Source organism: Psammomys obesus, unplaced genomic scaffold (assembly GCF_907164565.1).
Source record: "Psammomys obesus unplaced genomic scaffold, mPsaObe1.curated_primary_1811, whole genome shotgun sequence".
NCBI classification, from domain to species: Eukaryota; Metazoa; Chordata; class Mammalia; order Rodentia; family Muridae; genus Psammomys; species Psammomys obesus.
Genome location: NW_026585742.1, coordinates 4,183,962 through 4,197,142, shown reverse-complemented (window position 1 = coordinate 4,197,142; position 13,181 = coordinate 4,183,962). Strand labels below are relative to the sequence as shown.

The following is a 13,181-nucleotide window of genomic DNA, read 5'->3' as shown; positions in this document are numbered from 1 at the left end:
CATCACCAGAAATAGAATCCAGGATCCAGGAGCAACCATTACCTTACAGTAAGAAGACTGTCAATAACAGTGCTCAGCCAGTAAAATGGGGAGAAATCTTTTTTTTTTTCTTTTTTGAGGTTTTATTTTTCTATTTAATTTTTTATATAATTTGTTCATTATATATCCCAATTGAAGCCCCCTCCCTCAACTCCTCCCAGTCTCACCCTCCCTCCCTCTTCCTGCATCCCCATCCCCTAGTCCACTGAAAGGGGGAATTCTCCTCCTCTGCCATCTGTCCATAGCTTATCAAGTCTCATCAGGCCTGCCTGAATCCTCTTCCTCATTGTAAGTAGATATTCACAAGCAACAGAATGAAGAATAACTCCTACTTCAGAACACATATAAAAATGTAATAAAAATGGATCAAAGATCTAACAGGAATGCTAACCTCACAAAACTTTAAAGACAAAAATACAAGAATAAACTTGGCATGGACTTCCTTTCCAAGATATAACTCTAAAAACACTCCCAACAATAAAAAACAGGTTAAGTTGGATATTGACAGAATTTTGAATATTTGTTTTAAAGGATGTCATTAAGAAATGGGTGCCAAAAGTTAATGCAAAAAATGAGAAGAATGTAGGGAATTCCACAATACATAAAGTGCAACAGTAAAGAGATAAAATTCACAAAAGACAAATTGGAAGGGTAAAAGATGCGAACCCTTTTTCCAAAGAAGACACACAAATGACCAATGAGCACATGAAAAAGTACTGAACCCCACTGAGCACTCACATAATTATGAGGAAAATGTGCATCAGTGGGTTCCCACTTCAGACCATCACTAAGACTCCTACCAAATACAAAATAGGATACATCTGTGAAAATGTGGAAACACTGGACCTCTTCTACGCTGCTGCTGAGGATGGAGCTCAGCACAGACACTTGGGAAAAAGCCTGTCTACCCTCCTAAATGTTGAACACAGGCTCATCCATAAGCCAGCAACTCCACTCCTATATATGCACCCGAGAAAGTAGAAAACAGATCTACATAAAGCCTCGTCTGTGAACATTTCTAGAAGAATTATTCATAATAGCCCCAAGTCGGATAAAACCCAAATATCTATCAAATGATGAACAGATAAGCAAAGTATCATATACCCATGCAATGGAGCACTGAAAGGAAATGAAGTAGTGCTGCACAGTACAACACGGATGAACTCTGGAAAGATGCTAAGTGGGAGAAGCTGGACACACAGGCTTTACACGTATGAGTCCATCCACAGGGACTTCCCAGGACATGCAAATCTGGACAGGTGGAAAGCAGTAACTAAATTCAAGAATGTGTGTGATTGGGTGGGGGAGGGGGAGCAGGGGGAGAGGAATGTCAGCTACCAGCCATGGGGTTTCTTGTTGGGTTGCTAGAAATACCTGAAAATTAGATTGTGGGGATGACAGCATCTCTGGATATACCCACTGAGCTGTACACTTTAATGGCATATAGCTTACTGCGTTAACATTTTATTGAAAAATCTTTATAGCACTGTTCAAGTTTTTAGTGGTCCAATTTAAAGTCCTTATATAAACTCCTTACTATAGTATGTGTTAACCATAAAATGGGTCCTTCCATCCTTCAAAGCATATGCCCATGTAGTTAGAAGCCATTTGGAGGCTGGGCTTATTTGATTCGGTTCTCCAAATTTATATTACAAAGACTTGCCTCTCACTGGTTAAAAGCAACGCCAGGATAGCCATGTTATATTCATACCTTGGCTCCCAAGACTGAATACAACATCACTTCAACAACAGTTTGTTTTAGTCATTTATTAAGCTCTCTGAGATCTGACAGCCCAATGAAAGACCACACGGGCAGAAAATGTCCCACACTGCACATACCTCGTGATGTATTAGCTTTCGAGTATCAGCCTTTCCTGGTACTCTGGTTCTGACTGTTTGGCTTTTTATGCAGCCTGGAGATTTAATTTTCCCCCAGCAGCAGTTATTTTAAACTTGTTACTCACATGCTAAAATGTTGATGTATCTGTTTTTGTGCTTGTTATCTGGATGATTGGAATGCTCTGCGGTGATGTTCATGTCGGCTGTACAGCGCTGGACTTCCTAAGGAAGAGAAACAAGGCTTTGGATACACTGGAGATTAAAAGGAACTGCCACCGCGCATCATGCAACATTCCATCAGCATAGGCTACATATATGAAAGCAGTTCTCTAAGACCACTGTAGCTGGAGAATTCTCATTGTCTAGTGACAGGGAAGCTATGGTGTGTCTTAGCACACACATGAATTTATCTGTTGGAGTAGGATGAAATAAACAGACCCACACTCATCTACAGTGCAGCGCATCACACAGAGAACAAACATTAATACCGTCATTTTACAGTGAGCCTGCGGTGTGTTAAGCAATACTGTAAAACAGTATGTCCTTTCATACTGCAAACAGCTTCGTATACTCATGCTGTGTATCTCAACTGCATCATGAGGTTATGTTGAGTCACTGGCCTAGACTGTCTAGGTCTGTCAAAGTACGATTTATGGTGTTGGTATTAGGATGAAAACACGTACGTAATGTGGCAGTTCTCATAATCTGACTTCATCTTTTGTGGTCTCACTCCTCCCCTTCTCTATACATATATAAATATACATACACACAAATACAGCTATTTAAGACCAGAGGCAGAGTATCTGCTCAGTGCTTAGCAGCGCCATTATTTACTCAAACTCAGTCAGATACGAGTATTGCTGTAATAACAGACATCTGAACAATGTGAATTAGGGGTGGTTTCATTAGTTACTAATTCATCACTCATCCACTTTAGTCCAGGTTTAGGCCTGGTACTGGGGTGGTCCAAAGCAGTATCTCCTTTGGAGTGCTGAGATACAAAAGAATCTTTTTAAAAATATCAGAGTCTATAAGGAAAAAAAAAAAAAAAGACTGTTAGCCAAATGTGATCAACAGAGAAGAGGCCTGGAAAAAAAATATGGGAACAAAAATAGAGGAACTGAGAGAGGCTTAAAATAGGACATGGCAATTCACTTGAGTCTTACAGGATGCACAGGAATTTCCAAGGAGGACAATACACCAGGATTTGCAATGTGCTTGTAGGCTGCATGGCCTCGTTTCAGTGAGAACCCCGCACGCTAAAAAGTCTGTTTGAAATGACAGTCATGTCTATCCCGACTGATTATCTGGACTGGCTCAGATATCGTTGGCCTTGATTAGTCTCTAGTTTTAGTCAGCTGAATTTTCATTAGAAAAACAGCGCAGCCCTGGATACAAACCTCATCTATTAGCCCAAAATGAGGTTGCTGAAAAGACAAATCCTTGTACCCTGAGTATCTCTGTACTCAGAGAAATCCTGAGCTAACTAATAAAGGAAGTCATTAGCAGGGTGTAACCAACCACTACTAAGAGTAGGAACGAAGTCACAAGATTATCAGGGGGATGTTTTACAGATGGCAGATGATTTTGTTCCATAAAGCAGCTGCGAATGTTGAGAGCAGAATGAACATGAAGAAGCTGCCTGTCTTCTAGAACCACAAAGTACTTCCCAGCAAGGAGCCCCTTCTCTACGGAGAACAACTCTATAGGAAAATGACAAGGTATAAAAATGATCTGTTCAAAGGAGTCATATTATTGAGTCTCCAATGGCTGGAAGCTTATATTCAATTTTTGCAGAACTGTAGCTCTTCCCGGCCTTCCCTGAAGAAAAGGCATCAATCTGATCCACTCTTTGGGAGAAAGTGTTTGATGATGATTATTGGCTGTTTTCTACCCCTACTAAGTGTGATAAATTTTGCTACCTTCTGCTTAATTCTAGTTTATGACCCAGTTTTGTAAACGGTAGTTTAATGGGGCATGAGCCTGCTTTTGGTTCTGTTCTCTAAAAAGAAAGAAAGAAAAAGTAAAAAAGGAATGAAGGAAGAAAGAAAGAGAAAGAGAGAAAGAAAGACAGAAAGAAAGACAGACAGACAGAAAGAAAGAAAGAAAGAAAGAAAGAAAGAAAGAAAGAAAGAAAGAAAGAAAGAAAGAAAGCAGGCCTGGGTACAAGATCATGAGTCTGCTAGTCTGCTATCTTGACACTGGCAAGAACATAGCAATGTTGATTATACTTGGGTTATTGGGACCTGCTTTTTGGAACTGCCTTAAAAGCACAGACCAGTTTAAGGCAACACATTTCACAAATGGATTTGCATCCTGAGTAGTATCAGTTCACTCTATACACAAGTCCCAGAGACAAGTCAACACCGCATTGCTGCTGGGTGAAAGCCATCATTTTTGGCAGGTGCCCTTTAAGACTGAGATGGTCTGATATTTCATACCGAGAGATTTTAGCCTTGAGTTCTTTAGTTTGAGATTCATTTTGTCTATTGATTTTTCTCTTTCCTCTCTTATATGGATCTGACTACCCCATCCATGGATTGAAGTTGCACCTCTACTACAGTAAAATGCAATTGATTAGGGTAGGGCTGCTTATATAAAGCAGTCATTCGAAGCAGAGGGCAGGAGTCTTATGGAAGAGTGGGGGGGGGGAGAGAAAGACCCAAAGGGGACAGGACCTCCAAAAGGAGAACAGCAGAGCTACCAAATCTGGGTCTAGGGGGGCTTGTGGAGACTGATATACCAACCAAGGACCATGCATAGAGAAGACCTAGGCCCCCTGCTGAGATGTAGCCAATAGCCAGCTCAGTCTCCCAGTCTCCATGTGCGCTCCCTAGTAAGGGGAGCAGAAGCTGTCTCTGACATGGACTCTGTTGCCCACTCCTTGGCCACTTCCTCCTGGTGGAGCGGCCTTCCCAGGCCACAGAAGAAGAGGGTGCAGGCAGTCCTGATGAGACTTGATAGGTTGGGGTCAGGTGGCAGGGGAGGCAGATGGAGGGAAGAGGGAGGAAGGGTGGGACTGGGAGGCAATGAGGGAAGGGGCTATGGTTGGGATGTAAAGTGAATAAATTGAAATTTTTTTAACTAAAAAATATAAAAACAGAAACACCTGGAAATTAAAAAAAAATAAAAAAGAGGACTAATCTACAGACAATGAAGTGCATTATTAGGGCATGGCTAGTCCAGAGCTATTACAATGTCTGTACTTTAGAAAGCCTTCTGCATTATTATTGCAGGGGCAGAGAAAAACCTTTCCAATATTTAAAAGACAAAATCAAGCCACTCTGGGAAGCCAGTGTCCACAAAGCCCAGTGAACAAGTCAGTTCTCACAGCTAGGAGAATGGAACCAGGAGACAGTAGCCTAAAACAAGAACCAATATGATTTCCACAGGCTGCAGAATCTTTGAGAGATATGTCGCCAGCCTTACAGCTTGTTCATAACTTAGGAGACAATATCTGTTGAGAGCTGGTCCTCAACAGAGGTCTACTAGGCTGTGCCTTCCCACTTCCACCATATGTATTTGGCCATTAACTCAGGCTTTCTTTCAATGCTGTGCTGTGCATGACTCCATTATGCAGGAACTTTTAGAGGCTTTTCAAATTCCTTTGCCAACCTTTCAAGGTCTTATCTTCTATCAGCTCCATATCTAATCTCAGAAAGCCTTAAACCTGTGTGCCTCAGGAAGGAAGCACTCCACTCCCATAATCTGAACCCATGGTCTTTGCTCCCAGTGGCTGCCCTTCCTACCATCCCACAGCTTTTTCAGGCACAAGTTCATAAACTTTAATGAAACTACCTAACCCCGTTTATAAAAGGCTCTACTTAAACAGGTAATTTTCTTTTTCCTTTTTCTAATGTATGTATTGTATTATACATAGTGAATTGAGGTCAGCTGGGGTTCCAAATGAGACCCTAAACAGGTATTTTTCTTGATAACAAGGATTTAAAACTCATTTCTCAGCCAAGTATTGTGGTGCCCATCGTTAGTCTCAGCACTAGGGAGGTAGAGGTAGGTAGATCTCTGAGTTTGAGGTCAGCCTGTTCTATAGAGTGTATTCTAGAACAGCCAAGGCTATCCAGAGAAACCCCGTCTCAAGAAAGCAAACTAAACCAAACAAGCAAAACACATTTCTTTAACGTTGAGGACCAAATGCACAGTCTGCCACGTGCTGCGCAGCTCTTCAGGGTCAGCTTCTGCCATCCTTCCATAGTCTTTGTGTAACACATCATCTCCCAGGGACTTTCCTGTTCTGCATGAGCAGCCAGCACTGAGGTCTCCATTCACAACACAAACAATGGAGCCACTGGTCCCTCAGCGCATGGGCTCAGGTGGACAAGGCTTTGTGCTCTTGAGGTAAGATGAACAACCAGCTCACATTTAGCTCAATAGTTAATTGGAATAGAGGTCATCTCCCAAAGGACTGTGTCAAGGGCCATGGACCTCTGGCCTTTTCTCTGTGCCCGGCTTTAAATTTCTGATTCCTCCAACCCCTGTGTATTAGTTTGTGGACCACCGGAGCCTTGTCCTTAATGTGCCAGCACTGTACTTTAGAAAGCCTTCTGCATTATGATTGTGAGGGCAGAGAAAGAACTTTCCAATATTTAAAAGACAAAATCAAGCCACTCTGGGAAGCCAGTGTCCACAAAGCCCAGTGAACAAGTCAGTTCTCACAGCTAGGAGAATGGAACCAGGAGACAGTAGCCTAAAACAAGAACCAATATGATTTCCACAAGCTGCAGAATCTTTGAGAGATATGTCGCCAGCCTTACAGCTTGTTCATAATTTATGGGACAAAGACAAAACCCTGGTTTTCAGCATCACCTCTGGCTGTTCCCATCCCCCTCAGCAACAGAATTCTTAAAATATGACAGATACTCACTCCATTTAAAAAATATGATGGGGCAAGGAGAACTGTCACTGAAATACTCAGTCAAAACTCCCAGGGCCTCTCCCTACTTCTTTAGAATCTCACACTGTATTAGAGCACTGGTTTTGTTTTACCCTATTTCTTTGTCATTTCTTCTCTGGTCTCCTCCCAGCACTAACAGATAAAACTCTTTAGGGCAAGGAATCTAAGTCATCTTTTTACCTCGCACACACACAAGGAATAGGTGGTCCTCTGTTATTTTATCTCGTCTTACTTGAGTGGTTTTCTCTAGAAGATCAGTGATTTGATTAACTCTGGGCTTCTGTTCAGATGTTAAGTAAGATTTCTGTAAGCCACATTTGGGACTAAGAAGGCTGAATAACAGAAAGACTATATACTCTCAGCTAATAGTACAAGGCCCAGATACATGACAGTCAAGGACAAACTTGTTTATTTTTCTTGATTCCAGCTCATTACAGGGCATTGCTTACGAGACTGGAAGGTATCGGGGTTAACCACATGGCTTGGAGTTTGACAGCACTGATCTCAACCCCTGCTGCTGCCATTTCAAAACTTGGCCACCGAATATCTTAGTTTTCTTCTGGATAAAGTTTCCACAACTTTAAAGTGAGGTCAGTGAGAAATGAGCCCAAGGAAAGGAGTGAAATGGTACAGTGTGCTGGGTTAGTGCTCCCGTGGTTAGTCCACACAGGTGGACGGAAAGCTGAGGGGAGCTGACTTCTCCCTGACAATAAGAGAGGGTTTATTTAAATAATTTCATTTTCTTTCTATTACATAAAATCTTCTTTCTCACCCTTCCTCACATGGCCAGCTACTACCTCTGTTTATAAAACAGCCTTACTTTCTCACATGGCTTGTTACTATCTTTCCCTTTTAGCAAGGTTACCAAATGGAATAATGCTTTTGTTTAAAAATACTTCAAAGTTTTGCTAAATTTTAAAGGTCACAGTATTTCAGTGAGTTCTTATTCTGTCTCATTCTCCCCTTTATGTCATTGCTATTTTTTTTTCAGAAGAATTCTTCTGATTTGAAGTGGCTTCAGCTTTTAGTTTTCCCAGGAGGGAAATGGTGACAGAAGCACAGTGGCTGCTCCTGCTCATCGTCCCCATCACACTCCCATTAACTACCAGCTCATCGTACCGATGCTAGGTGGCTAAACTGCTCACCCACAGTACTAATGTTTTTAGGAAGAAATAAGGCACAAATAAATGCCCAGGATTTGTTCACAGGCATGATTTTGATACAGCAAAGCCCATCTTTAAGTCAGATCAAGTATACAGAGGTGTAGCTGATTATTTTGAATAATTAAATGGTGTCAAAACCAGCTGTGATGAATAGCACTGGGGTCTCAAATCATAAATAATTGAGAAACCAGAGTTGCATTTGATCATCCTGATCAAATTCTGTTCTCTAGAGGATAAATGTTTGTCCTGAATACCATCAACATTGTTAAATGCCTCAATATTCTTGCTCAGTCATCCAGCCAATAGTCAATTGAACTAAATCACTTTAACACCACACACATTTGCTGTCCTCATGAATACAAACTGTTTGACTTAAGCCATGTTCTTTGTCATAGAATAGGCACCTTTTGGGGTCAGCACACAGTAGCAGCATCAAATGCTTGACAAGCTTTTGCTCATTCCACAAAACCTAAGTCCTTTCTCTCTACCACCTCTGCTATCACTCTTGTCAATAAAAACCTAAACCCAAAACAAACCAAAAAGTAAAACAACACAAACTAACAACAACAACAAAGATCCTTAGAGAAAGACTTAATTTAACTTCAGATTGCCAATATAATTGCCTTTCTGATGGCCGCTGGGGATTCCAAATTTGCATAGAGACAGGGGTTCTGGTCCCATCTTTCTCATTGTTCATGCAAGATAATTGCACCTCATAGCTCTATGTGTCCTTCATGGTCTCCCAGTGCTTACTTTATTTGAACCCTACAGCCAATTGTGTAAGAAGAGGTGGGCAAGAAAGGATCTTTACCATCCTCTCCATTACACAGTAGAAATGGAAAGAGAAACCCGCTCACCCTTACAGCTAGAAGACAGCTGAGCTGCCATGACAGTGTGCCCTGCTCCACACAGCCCCTGCTGCCAGAGACGCGCCTCAGTGAAGAAAAGGGCAGTCTGTTTAATAGCTCCTCATTGACGCCCTGTCACTGCTAAACTGGCATGGGACCCAGAGCTGGCAAAGCAGGAGGCGCCACTTTTCTACCTTGTTTCCTACACCCCAGCTCTTAAAATCAGAAGGCTGTGTTAACCCACATCTTCTCTCCAAGGCTTAATACTTACGGAAACAACAACAATCAATTAATAATTAACCCAGCACTTTCATAGATGTTTATTTTTTTTAACAACTTTATAACACGGGTGACATTAGCACCATTTTTTAAGGATGAGGAAACTGGGGATCAGAGATGAAGGATTGGCCCAAGGATTTATGAAGCTCACTTCTGGCAGAGCCAGCACTTCCTTCCGATGCCAAACCTCCTGTCTCTACTACACCATGTGCATTGCAGAACTGACATGGAATCCGGGAGCTGGGCACTGGGACTATTCTCCTATTTAGGATTAAGAACCCGGGACCCACCCTCACTAGCTGTCCTCTCCTTCGCCACTATGGCTGGTCTTCCAGAGATGTGTACATGCAGGACAAGCGAAACCAACTCCCTCTCTCGGCATCTTACTGAGAAAATGTTTAGGAAAACATCAGTGCAAAGAGAACGACATCTCCAGTTGGCAGAGTTATTGTTCCGATAGGCTAAGAATAAATGCAGTACATGCTTTCAAAAATTCTTGAGATAAAAATACACTTTCTAGAAATTAGATTTCAGTTTTGAAACATACCTCAAAATCTTCAGAGAACCCGTGCTGGTTATTAGAATAGAGCTCACCGATGTGTTTGCCAAACTGTTTGACAGGAATGGCTTCCATGTCATCTGGAGGAATAAAATAATACTCAGGGTCACACAGAATACACTCAGAAAACGACACTGAGAAAGAAATCCTACTGAAGACAAACATTGGCCAAAGATTATAAAACTGTATCAACTGAAATAAGTTTCTGAAGAAAGGACTTAGACTTCATTTCACAACCAGATTGTATTAGTACTCTATTGCTGACTAGCCAGGCTAAATAAGTTATTTCAAAAACCTATATGTAACTCTCTGCTCTTATTTGGAAGATAATTTACAGTTAAGGAACTACATCATACTCTTAATGTCTAGAGTGACCAAGGCTACTCATTTACCAAGAAATATTGCCACTTTTGGGGCTTTTAAACTTTTAATTATTACTCAACGGGTGAGCTTTGAACGCACAGCACCTACATTTTACTCCCAGTCTCGAAGTCTCCATAATCCTTTTCACTCGGATAGATGCCCTTGTACCAACTGTACAGAGCCACCTATCTTTAAGTGTTCAGAATTTTAGTTCAAGACAGCTGTGTCTACATGGTGCCAAATAATCAATTTGATGGAATTAACTGGACTGTGTGTGTGTGTGTGTGTGTGTGTGTGTGTGTGTGTGTGTTCAGGAAGACTCTGCACACCCAAGTTTATTTATTGTAGTGTTGTCACTTTGGAAGGGCATTTTCAGCTCAGGAACCTAATGCAAGTTTTGGGTTTATTTACAGAGATCCAGTCTGATCCTTGACTGTTTCTGCTAAACGGCCACACCCACCTCCTCACTGCCATGCGAACTCCTCCCCCTTCAGTCCTCCCCCGCAAATATTTCCTTTAAAAAATACTCGGCTGAATTTGAGATAAACAACAGACATGACATTTACTTTATTCAGAGTGAAAGATCTTTGGCAAACGCACAAACATCTAAACTGCCGCAGATGCTTTTCTTAGCGAAGGGTATGAAGATCTGTATGTGTAAATGAGGGCCTACTTTGGCAAGAATTTTATAGATCCAGGCCTGACAATCTGATTTCTCTTCATCTGGTGACAGTTAACATTGACTGTGGCATCCCTTCTCTACTTTCTTTTGAGAGCAAAGCTCTAGGGTGGCTTTTCGCATCTATTGACATTTTCAAACTTGAATCATTCTTCAGAGGAGAACAGCAACCCTTACACTTTGTTTAAGAAAGGTGATTTATATGTCTATACTGTAAGTTGCTCAGCATTGAGACGTTATTTCAATGGAATAGCAAGCACAGATTCTCTCTGTGTGAACAATTAATGTCCTAATCACTTTAATAGCAAACTTCATAAAAAAATTGCCAAGTTATTTACAAATATTTCAGGGTTAAATATGTTCATGAATATGCAATCATTCTGTATGCCCAAGGAATCTATAGCTTCCATGATGTCACCAGCATTAGCAAACTATGAAGAGCCAAAATGTTTGCCCAGAATATTTAGCAGAACGCTATTCAAGAAAAGTTTCCAAAATTATCTGATCATTTAAGATGTTTAGAAATGAATTCTGTAACAGTCATGTGACAAGGAAGGGCCCTCACACTAACTAAAAAAGGGACTAATATGCATAAAGTTGGGGAAATCTTAAAAAAAAATATCAGTGTCCAAGGATAAACACATCTTTGGACTTAAACAATGTAACAGTTCTCAAGGGCAGAGTGGCATAGTTAATGGTTGGGTGACAGCAACATTTTATTCCATGATCACTATTTGCAATTTCCAAACCTCAGAAATTTATGGCACAGGAATGAAGGACATTGAGCTTGGTTCAAAATGAGAAAAAAAAATTTTTTTTGTTACATTCGGATATTTTATGTCTTTTTAAGGTATCAAGATACAAAGGTAAAAACCGTAGCATTTGAAGGTCACAGCCCATAATAAGTCCTTAAAAGAAATGCTTTCAAGTTCATGGTAGACTCCTTGTGGCCAATTCTAATATCCTAGTCAATGTCACATTCCCAAAAATCAAACTGCCTGTTAGCCCCATGATGGGGTACAATAAAACTTCAGCAGCAGTCAGCAGTATGGTCACCATGGAAACATAAGATGCACTATTTCTTCCATTAGAGGCATGTTTTACTGCCTATCGCCAACTACTCAGATCACGTTGCTTCCTTCACTCAAGAGAAACAGTACAGGGGCCATTATACTTTTTTGTCTTAGTATAAACACAGCACAGCAATTAACTAGAAGTCCTGGCCAACTCCCTCTCAAACATTTTTTTCTAATAAGTAATCTCAACAATTGTGAAGAGTACCATAGGCCTGGCCTGCTCAGTTTTCACCTGGAAAGATCCAACTCAGTATAGGAAAACATCTGTCTACAAGACAGTATTTCTACCTAAATGAGTTTGATTACAGAGTAAGAGCAGAACTAATTAATGACCAAGTGCTTTTCAAACACCTAATATGTATCAAAACATGCCCTGGTAGAGGTATTACATGCTTCCTCCTCTTCCAAGAAAAGTTTCTTAAAGATGAGCTGAAGGATGACATTCTGGTTTGGTTTTGCTGTTGCTGTGACAAAACATTCTGACCAAAGGCACTTTGGGGAGGAAAGGTTGGCAGCCAAGGCAGGAGCGTCAGAGGGAACCTGGACAGAAACCATGAAGAAGCTCTGCTAACTGGCTTGTTCCAGGCTTAGAGTCATCTGCATTTCTTCTATTGCCCAGGCACGCATTACCTAATGGATGGTACCATCAACAATAGACTGGGCCCTCCTACATCAACTGGCAATCAGGAACTCTCCACAGGGTTTGCCCACGGGCCGATCAGAAAATCTGAGGTTTCCTTTTCCAGGGTATGTCGAACTGACAACCAAGTACCCATCCCAGAGGGTATGGCATAAAAAATTGGCTGTTGACTCATAAGAGGGTTCCACCTCAGGGAAAGACTAAGGTTTCTGTACCACCATAGGTAATGGTGGTATAAATCATTGGCTGGGCACCCAGGACCAGCCAGACATTATAAAGATGGTCCCTGTCCATGGACAACATTTGTGTCAGAACTCAAGTCAACCTAAGAAAGTGATAGAAACACCAGTGTGTATTGAACACTGCTATTGCCATGAAAATGTTGGATGTGGCAGGAACACCACTCATTGGTGATTATGGAAGAATCATGAGAAAAAAGGATGGGCTAGAACTGGAGGTATATTTTGTGTAAAGTCCAGGCTTACAAGTCAGCTACTAGACTATATGGAAAAACTGTATAAAGACGGAGTGGTATAATTCACTGGGGGCCATCATTAAGCCTGTACTGGTTGCCAAAGCCCATGTCAACACTTTGAATGCATTTTTCTCTACAAGAATCAAGTGAAGGGAAAAGAAATTTCTTTGTGGTACATATAAGGACATGCGAGGCCACTTATCTACAGTGAATGGCTGGGCTGAGCTTTGGCCTGGCGACATCATCAGAGACTGGACTGCTCTATATGGTTTTCATTTTCAACGTTAGAACAGTTTAAAGGAAGAACAT

General features: G+C 41.2%; 1 protein-coding gene across 2 annotated transcripts in view; it reads right to left on the bottom strand.

Annotated features, from left to right (window-relative positions):
* The window catches only part of Ptprg (protein tyrosine phosphatase receptor type G), a 683,725-nt gene that overhangs the window by 28,613 nt on the left and 641,931 nt on the right, over positions 1 to 13,181 (bottom strand). For both annotated transcript variants that reach the window (XM_055599059.1, XM_055599058.1), the window contains 2 exons: positions 9,628 to 9,719; positions 2,004 to 2,100 (listed from right to left, as the gene is read on the bottom strand). In XM_055599059.1, coding sequence (XP_055455034.1) covers positions 2,004 to 2,100; positions 9,628 to 9,719 — 189 coding nt within the window. The remainder of the gene's footprint in view (positions 1 to 2,003; positions 2,101 to 9,627; positions 9,720 to 13,181) is intronic.